This window comes from Apus apus, chromosome 2 (genome assembly GCF_020740795.1).
Source record: "Apus apus isolate bApuApu2 chromosome 2, bApuApu2.pri.cur, whole genome shotgun sequence".
In the NCBI taxonomy this organism is placed as follows: Eukaryota; Metazoa; Chordata; class Aves; order Apodiformes; family Apodidae; genus Apus; species Apus apus.
Genome location: NC_067283.1, coordinates 135,741,153 through 135,759,086, shown reverse-complemented (window position 1 = coordinate 135,759,086; position 17,934 = coordinate 135,741,153). Strand labels below are relative to the sequence as shown.

Here is a 17,934-nt window from a genome sequence, read left to right as displayed (position 1 = left end):
TCTTTTCAGATTTTATCTGAATTTTGAACTAAAATGAGAACTGGTCCGTGCCAAACAAGAGAGACAACTTCTGGGTTGCTCTCTTTATTCACGCTATAACGATCTATCTAGAATAGCTTTGGATCTCCTGGTTTCAGTGTATGCTGTGGATCCCATTTTGGAGCAAGACCAAGTAAACACAGCCCTTTGTAGAAACCTGGTTTCCACCAGAGGTACAAAAAAAAAAAAAAAAAATCTTATTCAAGTCAGATCCTTGAGTCAGTTGGGATGGAGGGTGTACTGGAACACACAGCTGTGGGTCAGCTACACCTTGTGACATCCACTGCCTACTCTGTGATTCAAAGGCAAAGTAGGATAGCAATAAATTCAATGTAAGTATAGCTCCTGAGACAGTGAAAAGACAATGTAACCAACATGTAGATTAGGTTTGATAATTTTTTCAGAGTATACTTGTAGTAGTGCATGCTGGCCAAAGTTTCAATTGATTCCCAGGAGTGAACTATCATTGGAAAATGCAGGATATAGCACACTGTTCTTCTACAGCCTGCAAGCTAATAGTTATTTGGTAGTAGTGATATCAATAATAACAATAATAATGATAATTACTATTTGTTTGATTTTCCTCTGCAGTTAATATTTGGAAACCAATATGGGAAAGCAAAACAGCAAACTACGCCCTGAAGTCATGCAAGATTTGCTAGAAAGTACAGACTTTACAGAACATGAGATCCAGGAGTGGTACAAGGGCTTCTTGAGAGACTGTCCAAGTGGACATTTATCTATGGAGGAGTTTAAAAAAATATATGGGAACTTTTTCCCTTACGGGGACGCTTCTAAGTTTGCGGAACACGTTTTCCGCACTTTTGACGCCAACGGAGATGGAACAATAGATTTCAGAGAATTCATCATAGCCTTGAGTGTAACGTCAAGAGGTAAACTGGAGCAAAAGCTGAAGTGGGCATTCAGCATGTATGACCTCGACGGGAATGGCTACATCAGTAAGTCAGAGATGCTGGAAATTGTGCAGGTATGTGCTGCTCCGAGGCACCCCTTGGGCTCCCTCCTTCCAAGCAAATTATGAAGCAATGTTGCAATGAGACAATGAATTAACATTTCTGGCAGCATTTGGGGGTTTATGTTCTTGGTTCTCTGTATAACTGCATATAAGATGTTATTTAATTTGGCAAAGATTGTGTCACAATTCAAGCTACAGCATTTGATACCCATTGCAAGTTTTTCCTGAGCAACACTGTGCGTGGGAAGTTCTGCTTTGGGAGCTCTGTTGGGCAGGACCACAGCCACTGGCCTTCTGATAAATGTGATTCTGTCCTCTGGGAAATAACCGTCAATTAATTACAATTAATTACGTTGGGCCAAGTAGGTAACTTAGATCAGCTCAGATCAACTTTTAAGGAAGGCGAGCTCCATCCGTAATGAGAAACAAATCTACTTTAAAATCATGTTGTTATGGAGAACCAGCCTGCATGTTTAAAAATATGTCTGTGTACCTAAGTCCAGCAAGGTCTACATACTTTGTATCGTACTAGCTGTCTTCATATTAAGTTGCCAGTGTAGATAAATCTTATCTGGGTAGACAATGATTCCATATACAGCTTCTTTGGATGCATTTTCTTGCAGTGCAGCCGCCTCACTTGGGCTTTCTCTAACGTGTTTTTACTCTTGAGGCACATCACTCTACTGAAGGCTTTAGAACATTTTTGTATGGCATTATATTTACACAGCTTGAGTCTGTATAATGCAACACTCTTGGAAAGAAAAAAAAAAAGGCCAAAAAAAAAAAAAGCTTGTTATCAAGATCCTGTCTTACCCTGGAAATTTTGTAATGTTGACTATTGACTGTATTATTCAGATTTATATTTGTGCTGGAAGTCAAGGGAAAGGAATGGACACAAAATACAATCTGTGATGACAAACCGTGTATAGGTAATCAGGCTAATGTGTGGTGCACTTATCCTTCTACTAGGGCTCTTCTCATGTCATCTGAACAGCAGGTAACACCAGCACTTGCACTGCTTCAGCAAGACCAGATACAAAGCACCGCTGCAAATGTAGGGTTGCTGTGTTGTCTTTCACCTATTCTGTTTTGCTTTCCTGTGTCTGAGTTAAAGAGCAGGATGGTGTTTGAATGCAGAGACCACCCTGTCTCCATGCCATGACAAACCCCATGGAATACTTGCATTAGAAGGTACTCTGCTCCTTGCAAATCTTCCTCTCCCCTGGGCAGGGTAAACAGGCTATCAATTATTGTTTTCCTAGCTGTATTTCTCCTTATGAGAAAACAAAGACAGTCCTAAAAGAGCTAACAAAGTACAAAGCAAACACGAGGAGCCAAACCTGAGCAAGCAACTGCTCCTCAGGAGGAGAAGAGGTTCCAAGGACTGCAGGGCCCTTTGCTACTCTTGAGTAGCTCAGGAAGGCCTCCATGCTAAAGGGCAACACAAATCCTTGAGACTAGGAGATTTACAAACATGGGGAACAATGCCACAATGGTGTTTATGTCAAATTAAATGAAAGCATTTCTCCCCTTCCTGTGATGGAGGTTCCTATGAGGCAATGTGCTTGTCGCTCTCACCCTGTGGTAGTGATCTCCCTGTATTGCACTGGTCACCTGTAGCTCCTCCCAGTGCATAGTCTCTAGAACAGTGTTCAGCTGGTACATGAAACTGGAGTAGATAAGCACATTTTCTTCCTTTATTGAAAGGTTCCTTTGATGTAGAGTGATTAGACTTATAAAAAGCAGCTAACAACTATCACTTTCATTTACAAAAGATGATTAAGTTTTAATATGGAAAGACAGGATTCTATGTCACATGTCTTCCTGGGGGCTCTCAGCCATCACAATCTTTCTGATAGTGAAAAACAGAACTCTATTTTATCTCTGATGTATGTCTCAAAGGAATCTATTACAAGCCCCTTATCCAGCATATATTTGCATATCGATATAGCAGAATTTATTATGTTTTCATGGGGATTATTGCATGAGACAATACATCAAAATGAATGCTAAAAGCAACACCATCGATCTAAAACTCTTGGCTTCACAAAAAAAATACTGTGCCTATTAATGTGGGGTTACTGTATTTTAAATAATGTAGGGGCAAGGCACACTTTTCTTCTTTTTCGGTAGGTCCCATCTCTGTAGTGAATTTTGCTGTTATGTTGGTGGTTACTTGCATTTCTTTTCTCATGCTCTGGCCTAATCTAAGCCTGCTGCAGGCATTGCACTCTTGCTCAGCATTGCAAGAAGGTGTTTGTGGTAATAGAGGTGCAGCAGCAGCATTGCAACAGCAGAGCTACTGGTTAAGATGGCTTGTGTCCCATAGGAGCTCTAGTGACTGGCCAGCTGCCAAGGAGATCACAGAATCATCAAGGTTGGAAAAGACCTTCAAGATCATCAAGTCCAACCGTCCGCCCTACAGCACCTAACCACTAAACTGTCTCCCAAAACATCTTGTCTACCCATTTTTTTAACACCTCCAGGGACAGTGTCTGTACCGCCTCCCTGGGCAGCCTGTCCCAATGCCTCACCACTCTTTCTGTGAAGAAATTTTTCCTAATATCCAATCTGAACCTCCCCGGATGCAACTTGACCCCATTTCCTCTTGTCCTATCACTAGTCACTAGGGAGAAGAGGCCAACACCCACCTCACCACAGCCTCCTCTCAGGTAGTTGTAGAGAGCAATGAGGTCTCCCCTCAGTCTCCTCTCCTCCAGGCTGAACAGCCCCAGCTCCCCCAGCCTGTCCTCATAGGGCTGGTTCTCAAGACCCCTAACCAGCCTCGTTGCCCTTCTCTGCATCCTCTCCAGCACCTCAATGTCCTTCCTATACTGTGGAGCCCAAAATTGCACACAGTGCTCAAGGTATGGCCTCACCAAGGCTGAGTAGAGGGGCAAGATCACCTACCTGGTCCTGCTGATGAGTGGGCCACAACAGCTTTTTTAATCCCTGTTCCTCTGCAACTGATGGGCTAGAGGGCAAAACACCTGCATTCCTTTAAGCTCCATTTACCAAAGGCTGTTAACCCTGTGCACACAGCCTACCGTGTGCTCACCACACCTGCCCATGACCCTAGTCTCCAAAAAGCACTGCTTAGAGACACACGAGCCACCCACGTGGAGCTGGCTGCACAGTCTGGAGGATCCCATAACCTTCACTTCAGTGGTGGGCTAGACAATTGCAGAGACTAGTGCAAGAAGAGCCACAGGATACTGCTACACCTACCAGGCACAGCACACCTGGAAAGTACTGTGGGAAGATGCTTCATAGCCTGCCCTCTTGACAAACCTTGCCACAGATCCTCTCAGGTTGTCCTGCCTTAGAAATGCTTTTCATTTTTCCCATATGTTTACATATAATCTAAATAGCCCAGTCCACTCAAAAATAGCTGAGAACCAGTGAGAAGATTTGTTTGTTCCCCTTGATTAAATGGGACATATTTGGCAAGAGTCTCTTAAAATAAGAGTTCAAATAAGAGATGGAAACCTTGTTCTAAGAGTACATTTTTTTAACAATATAGTCCTAAGGAATCTTAAGAATACTGAGCTGAGGGGTGAGAATAGCACCTCCAGTTTAATACAAAGAGAGCACTTGTGTTTCATTTGCTGGGCTAGCTCATTTGTGAGCCAGGAGGAAACAGAAGCTGATATGGGAAGAAGCAGAAATTGATATAGCTCTCAGAAAAGACAGTGTCAAAAATCCCCATGGGATTGAGAGGAAAGCAATTTTTTTGAGGCCGATTATTCACTTAATGAGATTTTTAGCTGTCAACATTTATTTCAAGAGAATAAAAAAGAGTATCTTAAAATTTGTGCTGTCATTGCTGCCATCACCGTGAGGAGCTCTTTGACACTTCACCAAGTATATCAGGGAAGTGCAGCCCTCCCCCCACCAGTGTTTCTGACCCAAGTGCACCAGTGGCAGCCAACAGCTGGGAGCAAAACCTGTGCGAATGGGTATAGGGGAGAGATGTGCACTAAATCACCCATCACTGCTTATCCACAGGAAGTTGGAAAAGCACAGGGGAGAGTTCTGCTGAGAACCAGCCAGTTCAGATGAAGCCAGAACCTGTGCTTACTCCAGTGATGCACACGGGGCTCTGGAGGCAGTTCCTTGGTGGCATTCAGGGATGCTGGGGAGCTGTAAGGAGCACTCCTCATGGAAGTCCACCTGCAAAGGCTGCCCTGACTCAGGTGGCTGCTGATAACCACCTCAAAGCCTTCTCCTTCTGACTGCCACCCATGGCTTTCAGCCCAAGTGCTGTGAGACCAAGGAGTTGTACTCCATGTGGAGTGAAGCCCTGCAGCCTTTCTGTCCCAGGCTACAGCCCAGGGTTAACACAGCTCAGCTCCATGTAATTATCGCATGAAAACAGCTTCCTTTGAGAGCTTGCTCTTTCAAACATGCAATAAAGACCTTTGTGTAGCTGTGCTGAATTAATATGGGGCAAGTCTCAAGATTCTTAATCAGCTTTAGCTGGCTTATACTTTGGGAAAACTTCCCACTGAACTTCTGAGTAAGGACATAAGAATTTGCTCAGAGTAACCATTTTCAGCATGAAAGGAATGCTTACTATGTTATTCCCATCTGGCTTTCCTAGAATATCTCATCTGTTATACCCTTCACATGCCTCTGTGAAAAGGACCCTGTAGGATGAAGTAATCTTGAAGTGCTTTTTTTTTTTTTTTTGTCCTAAAAATCTGCATGTTCTTACTATGGTTATTGTGATCAGAGTAAACACGCCTGCGCTCCTAGCCCGGGGCATTCCTCCCACACTTTCAATACAGATTCTCTGCTTTGCCATCCTCTCACCCAGAGTGAGGGAGTAACCCCTCCACCTCTCTTCCTACCCTAGACAAAAGCCAGGCAGTTTAAGATGCTTAAACATTGGCAGATTTATAAGCCTCATCTCTGCTCTGACCTCTATGAGTCTTGCATGCTGATGAGGATGAGGAAGGTGTAAATTGTTCCTGCCCACCCTCTCCCTTTTTTTTTTTTTCCTTACCCCATTCCCTTCTTCCCCCAACTCTCTCATCCCTATGTTCATATGCTTGCATGTTCATCCTTTATTCTGTTCTCCTGGTTACCAAACCATCACTGTTGTTGTGGACAGCATCCCTGCCTGTACTGAGGCTCTGACCAATACTCTGGCTTCCAAATTCTCTTGGAAGCCTCTGGGCATTCCTACAGTGGAAATCATGAGGACACCAATGATGATTAAAAGGGTGCCCACCCCTTTTCCATTCAGCCAGCAGGTGTTCGTGCTGACATACTCTCCTCTGTTCTCCTCCTTGAGTCCTTAGCCAGTGGTACAGACTTATCCCAGGGCAGACCAGGAAATCTGCAGCCACAGCATTGGTGATATAACTGAGGGAGTAGATGTTTTCCTGCACAGAGCATAAGGAAAGGAAAATTAATTAAACAGACAAATGCCTTTCTCAGGATGTAACTATTTGTTATTTAAGGTGCAGGAGATGTAAAAGGTGGGCTGCTGCAGAGGACAAGCCATCAAGATGGCTGAGGAAGCGGGTGCTCCCTAGTCTGAGTATCAAATATCTGTGCCGCTCAGTGGCATCCTCCAGCTGGTCAGTCTGTGCTCTGGTGGAGCCATCCCTTGGGGACCCTGGGCCAGATGATGGGAGCATGCTAGGCAGGGTGCCTTCAGGAGTGGGAAAAGGGGAGAAGGGAGATCCAGTGAGAGACGTTGGGCTTGCACCAAGGACCCCCTCCCAGAGCAGGAGGAAGCAGAGAACAAACAGCTAAAGCAATCAGGTCTGCACAAAGTTGTGAACTGACTGCTGCAGATGCTATGTTGGGGGGGAAACAAGAATTGAATCTGTGGAAGAAATCAATGCACATTTACAGACCAGGTCTGGAGGGCAGAGTAATGCCCCGTGCAGTGCCTATCAGCCAGAGGCCAACAAGATGCAAGGGAAGCAGAAGGAGCTGGTCAGACCAGGGCCATGCTGCCTTGGGCTGGGATTGGGATGTGCTGCCTCTCCATGCAGCCAAGAGGCTCCCCCAAGGCCACCATTTGTGGCTGTCTGGCTGCTGCTCTCTTCCAGCTGTGCCACACCGTGGAGATACCTGACACAAGGAATTCTTGTGTACTGGAACTGCATGATCATGTTTACAGGCAGCATTTGGATAACCAGTTCAGAGATGACTACTCATCCTTGTTTAAGTATCAGCATTACCTCTCTTTGAGGGGTGGCTAATACCATACATGACCAATGGATTTATCTGTGCAGAGAACAGCTACAGGTGGCACCAGTGCCATGTGGGACCATAACCTCTGCTCTCTGTGGAACAAATTGTGAATGGAGTTTTTAGCTGTGTGCACACACCAATCCCCAAGGAAAAGGCCACCTTGTTGATGACCAAGTCTTCATTATCTGTGAGACACAACAAATTCAGGGAGTGAGTTGCTGCCCTCCCCGTGAGCAGGATGGGGACCAAGGAGGGAGAGAAACAAGAGGGGGGGAAGAGAAGGCAGGGTGAGGGGATGAGGGAAGGGAGGATGGAGCCTGGGTGGCTGAGGCACAGAGGCACACCACAGTGCAGGACAAGACCTCAGCGGTCTTACCATTCCTCCAGGCTCTGGGAGCTGTGAGTGCCTGGCGTGCTGTACAAGTGATAAATTCACTTGAAGACTGATTTCATAAGGAAAAATGTAACCTCGGTCCAAACCCAGATGGTGTTTGACTGTGACTAAATAAGGAAACAGCATTTCATAAATGAGCATCCTGCTGAGGGCAGCTGCGTGCACTGGTGCCACCCGACTGCCTTCAGCATCCAGACAGCAGGTCCCAGCCAGTGTTCCTGGGATATTTTCTGGCTATTTCTGTCACCACGAGATAATGAGACCTCTGCATTAAGATAACATGTTTCTTACCAGCTCTTTGCTCCTGTCATATCTCACAGGCAATCTATAAGATGGTTTCTTCTGTAATGAAGATGCCAGAAGATGAGTCAACACCAGAGAAGAGGACAGAGAAGATCTTCCGTCAGATGGACACCAACCGTGATGGTAGGCACCCTCCAGGCACCAGATGGGCCACCACATCTGCCCCTTGTGTTGGGTAGTTAGGGTGTCCTGCCCACATGGGGAGGCCACCGCAAACCCACCACTCCTCATTTAGCCACCACAGACAGTGGGGTGCAGGCAGGCAGGGCTTTGCCTTGCAGGGTTGCTTTCCCAGGGGTTTTCCTTGGGCTTCCCTGGCTTCCTTCCTTTCACTGTGCTTGTCCAGAGGCTTGGCAAGTATGCTGCAACCCACCACGTGTGCTAAGCAAACGTTTCTTTTCTAGGAAAACTCTCTCTGGAAGAGTTCATCCGAGGCGCCAAGAGCGACCCGTCCATAGTGCGTCTCCTGCAGTGTGATCCCAGCAGCGCCGGGCAGTTCTGAACCTGTCCTTTGGATGAATTATGTATCTGCTTTTTTTTTTTTTTTCCTTGCCAAACAACATTCATGGTAGTGTTGCCTCTGTATGGCCAATTATGCCTTCTTTTGTGGCATCTTATAGCTTCTTTTGTTGTGGATTAATGTAAGAATGCTGAATTGCTCTTAACAATTTGTCCAGAGCACGGGCAGTACTGTTTTAAACAGATATTGTGGTGTTATAATTGTTTTAAAGATTTTGTTTTGTTTTATGTTTTAACATACCTGTTTTGGAAAGCATGCATTGAGAAGGAGGAAACCAACAACAAAACCCTTGGCAGCAAGACACACTCACAGATTTTTAGATTGATGCTTTAGTAGCTGAGTATTCACCCGCAGGACCTGAAAGTGTAGTAGAGGTTGAACCAAAGGGGTTGTGACGGGTAGGATTCACCTGGAACCTCCTCTCCTGTCCAGGAGGCACCAGTTAAGGTCAAAGACAGGATCAGGATGAGGTACAAAATGGGTGTGAGGTGTATTGGCCGCACCCCTGCTCCCACACCTCATTGTTTCAATGCTGTGAACATTTTACAGGTCATGAAGGAGTAGGGAAAAAGCAAAGATGGACAGTTTTCCTAGGTTTACAGTGTTTGATTCATATGGCTTTATCTGAAAACTCAGCAATTTGCAGTCCTGATCCACAACTGACGATACCTCTTTCCGTTTGGGATCAGCAAAGGCAGACACAGATATGGAAAACTGGGTCTTGACATTGAGTTTAAGGGAGATGCATGTTGAATGTGAAATTTTCAGGTTAGTAATAAAGCAGTTTCTACTAAGGCGAGTGGGCGTTCACATGAGGAACTCACGGACACGCAGCTCCAGCTGAGGCACGTCTGCTGCTCTGGATGCTCTTGCGTAGTACGAAGTTTTGGGGGTGTTCTTGTCTCTCTCCACGTAGCTAAAGGAGTTTCTGGGACTGCCCCTTAGGGGAAGGCTGTCATCAAAACTCGTTTTAAACATAAAATTGTAGCATTTATATTTCATTTATTTTAGTAAAGTTAAAAAACGTGTACTGAAATGAGGAAATGGTACGCTTTGTGGTATATTTATATATATATATAAATTAAAACAAACAAAAAAAAATCAGCTCCTGGGAGAAATGTTGAATGTTTATCTTTTCACCTAGATGCAGGAGTTCTGAAATTTGCTGCTGCAAAACTTTATCCTTTGGTCAAAGTTACTGTATGCAAAGCTAGTACACATTGTGGGATTTCTTAGGGACTTTACAAGTGCTGCTGCAACAGAAAAGCTTTAGCAACAGAAGGCATTATGCTGACTAAATTGGCATTAATCTGTCATTAACTAAAGTCTGCCCTGTGATCCTGTTGGAGAGGTACCCATGTAGGCAGTGCTCGTTGGGAATTTGTGAGCTTGTTAGAGTAACCTTTGTCTGACAGGCAAGGTTGGCGTTTTGTCAAGTGACCTTGTAGATGCTAATCCCCAGTAGCCTTAATTTAAAATAAACTAAGTAAAATAAGTCTGCTTTGCAGATGATGATTAGCTAAGTACGAATTAGAAGTGATGAAAAAGCAGCTGAGTGTGAATAATTTTTTGTTGAACACGAGCTAGCATGTACAATAGCTGATAGAAAAAAATCCTAGACTTAATTTTCCATACCATTTGCTTTGCCAGGTATGAAGTGCAGAGCATATTAAAATAAAATAAAAATAAATTGAAAAAAACTTTGCTAATCAGTTGTACTAAAATTATTGTCAGTGGCTAATTACACTCAATAAATGCCTTCAGGCACACTCCTTTGTCTCAAATGATCACAGAAATTCAGTTGATGAGATATTCCCATTATATTAATCAGAGGGGTGTCGAGAGGAAGTGAGAAAGCAAAAGAGCCCCAACCACAGGCCCAAAGAGTTGTCAATACCTACTGGTTTTAGCTGTTACAAGAATCACTGGCAAATTTTGCGCCAATTCTGAAAAGTTCTGTAACTATTTCTCCCTAATCTTAATTAGACATACTGTGCACAAATATAACCCTTCAAAGGAGAGCTCCTGTCTACCTTCTTCAAGGTAATTTTCTGCAAGAGGTTCTGGCCCTCTCTCCCATACCCATCAGCTCATATATATTCAAAGCCACGTTCCCTCTCAAGCACTTTGAGGGTTGTTTATCAGCAGGACAAGCCTGGCCAGCCTGCTGGGGATTGCTGCAGGAAGGTCAGTGGGCACACACTGACCAACACCCCCTCTGTCAGGCAGGAACAACCTATCCCACTGCCCCAGCCACTCCCAGGATGCTCCATCACCACCATCACCTGCACAGGCAGGGCTGGGTGACACTAGAGGACCCCTTCTGAGCTTCTCATGTCTGGGTTTAATGCAGACATCCAGACCTAAAGCAGCACAGACCTGCAGAAGCTGGCATTTACTGAAGATGAACTTGGGTACCTTCCGCATCTCCATCTTCATGTTGTGAAAGCAGCTGCATGTGACTGAAACTTTTAAAACATTGTCTTTTATTTAGATGACTGCATTCCATCTCTTTTTAGTTTTATAAGAGATTCCTGGCCCAGAACCTAATCTTTCCAGTTGTTTTTGCTCAGTAGTTTTAGGGCCAGGCTTGCTTCACGTGTCGATCCTGCACAACACGTGTTTGAAAACACAACCTGCGATATGACCCCAGGCCAGCAGAGATGTAATTCTTTCCACAGTTCACAAAATCTGGAAGAATAAGAACTAGCCTACAGCTGCAGAGGACATAGCTGGAGATAAGACTGTTGTACAAACATTTACAGAGTGAATTAAGGTTATTCTTTTACCTGACTGCCACTGTGGATTGGTATAGTTTTAAATTATTAACCACCCCTTTCCTTCTCTGCCTTTGCATGTACTTCAAAAGTGATCCATAGCTGGAGTGGTGATAGGAGCATCTGCAGACCTTGGATCAGCAGGAAAGCAGGGACACGCTGCCCCTCCAATTGGAATTTTCTCTTTTGCTTCCATTTGCATTTGCAAGCATAACTGCCTTCGTAAACCATTTGAAGACAAAATGACTGATCCTGTATAAAATAGCACAGCAAGTTAGACACTTCCAAGCGATCCATTAGCAACGTGCCTGTACAGGAAGGGTGGCAGACAGCACATACTATTTCACATCACCTCTTCATTTTGTAGAAGCATTATCCAGTATTAGTTGGATGTGAAAGAGGTAACCTTAACTTACATGTTCTCCTAATGAATTAATGAATATATCCCACTCGCAGACTGAGTCCATGGAAAATGCCAGCCCCATTTCTCCAGCATTCCCAGTCAGTTTGCCAAACTCTGGGCCAGAAGATGAGAAGTGAGGACTATGGCTTGTGTGATCTGCAGCAGCCTATCTTTGGTTTAGGGTGCTTTGGGAAGGGAAACAGGAACACAACACTTGTAAAACCAGCAAGTATGTGTTTTTGTGGGCACTAATGGTTTGAGAGGGGCTGAAGAAAGTCCTGTGAGCTCATAACAGTGGGTATTTCTGATGTACTTGGGGCTGTGCTGTTCCTCTTGCTATGCTCAGGAGCTTGTAGGATTTTTACCTATTGTTGGGCTATTTTGTACTTTGTTGTTCTCTGTTTTAAAGCATGACCTCCACATCTTCTAGACACTGCTGCTGAAAACAGTAAGCCAGGAGTGTGCAGCTTCTGTAGCAGGACAAGGTCTATGTGCAGAAGTATTGCACACTGGCACAAGAAATGTTCACACAGGACCGAGTCCCTGCAGTTTAATAGCTGCCCCTGGGTGCTGATTCCCTGGACTTTTCCTCGTGTGCTCTCTTCACTGGTGGCAAATGTGCAATAATGCAGCTTAGCTTAATTTTCTTTCACTGCTGACCAGGTTAAGTTTGCTGTGTGCTGGAAGCACACGCATGGGCTGAAACCTCAGCTCAGCTGACTCATGGGAACTCGCTGAACTGCGGTAACTTGATGTTGAGCCCTAATCCCCAGCTTAAGCCGAGTGAGAACAAGGCTGTGTCCCTGTGTCTCCCAGTACATGTGAACTGGGGAACACGGTGACAACTGGCAGGTCCCTGGGGACACGCAGAGGTGGGGAGGGAATCCCCTGCCTTGGAATGAATTCCCCAAGCTCAGCTGTCTCCCTTCTTTTAAAACTATCTTATTTTTGTTTTCCTTTTTTTTTTAGCAACACTGGTGAGGATGCAGCATCATAGTAATATAGCAGGGTCAGGATTAAAGAGGCATCCTACAAAGGAGTTTCCTTTTGAAACCCAGTGTGTGAGCACCAAGCAAAACAAGCAGAGGGGAGGGCTGGCCAAGACCTCTCCTGAACACCTGCTTCTCCAGAACCTCCTTTTTTTCTCTGTTGTGGTGCTCCCTGGGTTTCCTGTGATGAGATGGTTCTTGGGCACAGGAATTAGGCATCAGGTAACTGGAGGAAGACTAGTGGAGATGAGCATTTTACCTGTCCTTTGCACTAGCGTTCAGATGCACTCTTTGCTCTGGGTCTGACTGAGTGGGATCTGATGTAGGAATCTGAGAGTTGGGGGTGACGGTTTCCTTGGTGTCACGGGCAGAACTTGTGCTTAGAAAGGCAGAGAAACTTGGCAAGCTCAGGCAGTCAAGCAACACTGGGAGCTGCGTGCAGGGTTTTCCATTGACTGTGCAGTAGACAGATAAGATACAAAGCAGTGACATGTCAGACTCGTGGTGTGATGTGCTCTGAGATAGCACCGGGCCAGAAATGGCACCTTTTAGCTGAGCAGCTCTGCCTGCTGTGTACTCAGCCTGACGCACCAACAAAATACACTTTGAAATACCTTTAGCATGAACATGCCACTGCAGAAGTAGAATAACTCTGCTCTTTCTTATATATAAGGACCAGAGCTGCTCAGCATGCCCTGGTTAGAAACTGAACAAGCAGCTCCCAGGAAAAGCATGTGGCATTTCTTAAGTGTAACTGATGACAAAATATTGTCTGCAGGACCTTCCTTCCTGGTCACAGCAGACAAGAAGGGAAAGCTCCATCCAACTCTCAAAGCCTAGGTGCCATTTTGCAGCCTGGGGAAGGTGAGAACAGCTATGTCTTAAGCACATGGAGGTAAAAAGCAGCAAGGTTTGTAAACTGGCATGGAAAACAGTGACACTAGAGAGCAGGACCATCACTGAAAGGCTGCAGAAGCTGTTAGGTGCCTCTGGCATTCAGAGCAGTAGAATGATCAGTTGGATGCAAAGCCTATTTCCTCATCCCTTGCAGAAACCATCCCTATTATGTGTCTCATCTTGCAGAACTACTTCTTCCAGCCTGGCTTTTGCTGCTGTTGCTTCCGAATCATCCATACTCAGAAACTGTTTCAGGAGAGGGTATTTTGACAGGATAAGACATAAAGCTTTTCAGCTATACTCTCCATATCTCCATATCTTAACAAGTAACAGTTGGAAAGGCCAGATGTGAGGGGATTCTTGCAATGTCCAGATTTTATTTCCTCATTGCTCCCACAGGTCATAAGTGTTATTTTAATATGTATAGCTGGGATTGAGCTATCACATGTACGATGCTGACTAATACACAATAAACAAGGCAAAAAAGAGCTGCTTCATTCCCACTTGTGCTGAGGCTTGGGACTCTGGGTCCTGCACAGAGGTGGTCATCTGAGCTTTTTCAGCCTGTTGAGTGCTTCCCAGATCCCAAAGAATGTGATGGCCACTTAGTGTTCCCTTACTGTGCAGCTGAGACACATTTTACATCTTCCCCTCTTGCCCTGACCTTATACCAAAAATGTTCCCACCTTCCCAGGGCATGCATTCAGGGTGTCCAGCTCTCCAAGGCTTTGTGCCCACCTCCTGGTTGCCATCCCTACCCACCCCGTGAAGGAATAACAAACACCAGCCCCTGACATCTGGAGGAGTCAGGCTTGATGCACTTAAATGGAACAGCTTCTGATTCAGTTCCCAGCCTTTGGCCCTCATGTGTGTACCATGCCAACCACACTATTTATTTCCTTTAATTAAGTAGTGGAAGTATTAAACATGTCAAGAACACACTGAACCTCTGGAACAATGTTTGCTGATGCACTGCAGACTGAACCTGACTGTTGCTTGCTCTCAGCTCCTATGGTTTACTCCTTGGCGAGCTGATTTCTTCCAGGCAGGAGCAGTATCTTCCTACTACTCAGAGTGCAGTGCCCAGATGCTGCCTGGAGCACCAAGATGCTGTGGACCAAGAGATAATTTTGGCACAGTAATGTCAGGCAGAAACTGTTCCTGCCATCTGTCAAAAACACGTGTCAAGGGGATGACCTCTGGTTCTCTCCTCCTTGGGGACTAGGGTTTCAGCAGTATCAGGGTTAGCCTCACATTCCCCCACCAAACGGAATGATGGTGATTAGTAAACCCACCTGAGAAAATCCTCTTAAATTCTAAGCTTCGTTTGTGTTTTTAATTGGCTGTGCTCAGAGAGAAGATTAATGGGTCCTACGCGGTTGTTTGGGGGAGAACTTGCAATTCCCTGCACCACCACCTTTTTATTTCCTGTCATTAGCTTATTCCCATTTCCAGGGCAACCAAGTAGTTTTTATTAGTAACTGAGAGAAAAAGAAAAAAGAAAAAACACACCAGAGTTTCAATCTGATAAGGATCTAAGGAAGCTTGATGAAGACATTGTGCTCCATATTAGTCATATGAATCATAGAATCATAGAACTGTAGAATAGTCTAGGTTGGAAGGGACCTTTAAAGGTCACCTAGTCTAACCCCTCTGCAGTGAGCAGGGAAGGCTTCCACTGGATCAGGTGATGCTCTACAAGATCATGTTTGTTTGCTATTTTGTTTGATTTGATTTCCTAATTTGTGTTTTACTTGTGTTCATTATTTATTTATTCATTTTGGATCCTTTTAGATTCAGCCCTGCCAGTTGTTTAGCTCACATGGTAGCAAAAGTCACAGTTATCCCAAGAGCTGCCCAAGTAATTGCTAGCAAGGTGGGCTCACTGTGCCTGGTAAAAATGAAGTGCTTAATTACATTAGGGATGGTTTTTGTCTGCACATTTGCTACAAGGAGACAGATTGAGATGCATTTCAATATGCTTCTCTCTTCCACTTGCTCACTTCAGTTCTGTCTGAGAAGTCTTGTACTTTATATTTTTACATTCTGTTCTGTTTTGCCCTTGATCCTGAGGAGACCAATATTCTCCTCTTCTGATAGAAGTACTTGATACCTTTTCAATTTTAACTATTGCTGAGTGAATTATATGGTGGATGCAAAAGTAAATAGCTACACATTTGTGTACATTTGGGCAGATACTTTTCATGCTGTAGAGACAAATAAAATGAGATAAACCATGGCCAAAAGCTGAATGGATCCGAGTTCCCATGAAGTCCATAACCATTCCACAGGGACAGCTTTCTTGTCTCTGTTCTCTTAGGCTGTTTCCACATTGCAGCACAGACTAGAGATACTAAATCTAGCTTTAAATAAGCTGCTGCAGGCAGACTAACAGCAGCAGCACAGAGTTCAGCATCCCCGTGTCTTGGCAAAATCGGATACCTCTCTAGATGAACGCTTTGCAAGCAAACCTACATATCTTAAGGAAGATTTTTACAACTCAGAAAAGAGGGACAACTATGGATTCAATGAATTTAGTTTGCATATTTTTCTTACGGCTGTCTAGAATTGCTAGTGTCCTGCGTGTAGTTGACTATAGCTATGGTGACGTGTTGATTTTTCCCCGCAGTTTTGTTGTAAGCTCATCTGGTGATAGATACTCTGGGTCTCCAGCCAGTTGTCAACCAGGCAAAGCCCATGGAAAGGATACCTAGAGGTGAGCTGCCTCGGGGAGACCACAGGCAGCTCTGGGGATTTGTCCCGGTGCTGTTGCATGTTTGGGAGCATTTACCCACGGTGCAGTGTGTTAAACCTACCTGGTAAAGTGGAAAGAGATGATCAGGCCATTGGAGGAGACACAGAATTTGGTGGAGGGTTGTGTGTGTTTTGTGGCACTCCAAGCACGTGCACTGTTCCCCCTGCTATTAACTTCCAGTTTGGACCTTTCTTGAACTGGTCAGAGTAAAGTTTTCTTATGCTGATAATGTATTTGTATTACGCAATGTGCTCAGAAAAAAATAACAAAACAAAACAGAATATTGTCTCTCTGTGACTATCCTCTCCTCTCAAGAAGCTGTTCTCTTCTGTACATATGATATGCAGAATGTATGGGAGTCTTACCAGCATTGGTTTGCATTTTTAATACTGTACTAATTAAGGTGTGATATTATTGTGTTCTTGTAGTGGCATCTTTGATGTAAGGTGTAAAAACGATTTAAAATTATTATTTTTTGTTATTGTTCAGCTTTTAGAGATAGCACTAATGACTGCATGTTCACTAGAACCAGCCTTTTTTCAAGGGCTGTGGTAGCTGCACACAGGTGCCAGTGTTTCACCCAGAGCATAGTACCTGCATTGTCATTTTAATAGGTGTCAGTGTTGAGTGGCAACCTAATTCTTCCTGAAAAGTCTAGTAGTCTGTATTTCCCTCTCTGACTCAAGCTTCTCCCTCTGGTGCTGGGTGCCAGTTCTGGCCCCAGGAGCAAACCCAGCCAGGGGTGCCCTTGCAGCACCCTGCTGGCCCCAGTGTCAAGCTTCCTTACCCCTCAGCTCACCCATGTGCACACTCTGTTTTCATTGAGACTGCTGGCTATACCAGGACAAAAATGATGGGTTCAAGTTTTAAGAGCTTTTGTGGAAGTGAGTTTAAAATGAATTAACTAAAACTGTGACAAATTAAGCAATTAAGGAAAAGCCTAAGCAGAGCATTTTGGGATCAGAATCTTATTGGGGTGCTCAATATAGCAAGAATTTGGGGTCAATCCCTAAAAGATGGGACCACTTGGGAGGGGGTCTACATCTCTTTTTGGGTTTGGAGAGGGAAGCAAGACTCAGATCCAGCCTTTCAGGCAGGGTTGACTTGGTCAAGAGATTGAGTCTGAGGGAGATGCTTCTCCAGATCATATCCTGGGACAAAAGACAAGATATGCTGCAGCTTAGGAGGTGTTTCTTTCTTTCTGTTTTGTTTTCTTTTCTTTTTAACACAGAAAGCAGTTCAAACTGCAGCTGGTAAAATGACTGACTTCAAAAGCATGTTTTTCCTTGTTATCTAGACACAAAACAGCATTGTGTGGTTAAAAAAGCGCATTTGTGATAGTTTCTTTTTCAGTGCCAAAATATATAAGCAGTATTGTTTGAAGGGAAATAAGGATTTTTTTACTGTATTGTTATTACTGTTGAACAAATATTGTTTTTAAATGTTAGATTTTGAAGACTTTTGTATCGTAAACTGTTTTGTGACATGGTGCTTTTTCATACTGGAATTCCTGATTGCACCTAAATATGAATTATTTTGTTTTCTTACATAAATATGTAACAATCTTGATGAAAACCAATGTAAGGTGGATACTGACGGTTCAAACAAATTCTCCTACTGAAATCCCCTAAATGTTCTTTCCTACTAATAAATATTCTGCTGCAGCTA

General features: G+C 44.3%; 1 protein-coding gene across 2 annotated transcripts in view; it reads left to right on the top strand.

Annotated features, from left to right (window-relative positions):
- NCALD (neurocalcin delta) overlaps positions 1-17,934 on the top strand; it is a 62,375-nt gene extending 44,441 nt beyond the window's left edge. For both annotated transcript variants that reach the window (XM_051609184.1, XM_051609183.1), the window contains exons 2-4: positions 631-1,027; positions 7,943-8,048; positions 8,330-17,934. In XM_051609184.1, the coding sequence (XP_051465144.1) occupies positions 650-1,027; positions 7,943-8,048; positions 8,330-8,427 (582 nt within the window). In that variant the 5' untranslated portion in view covers positions 631-649 and the 3' untranslated portion in view covers positions 8,428-17,934. The remainder of the gene's footprint in view (positions 1-630; positions 1,028-7,942; positions 8,049-8,329) is intronic.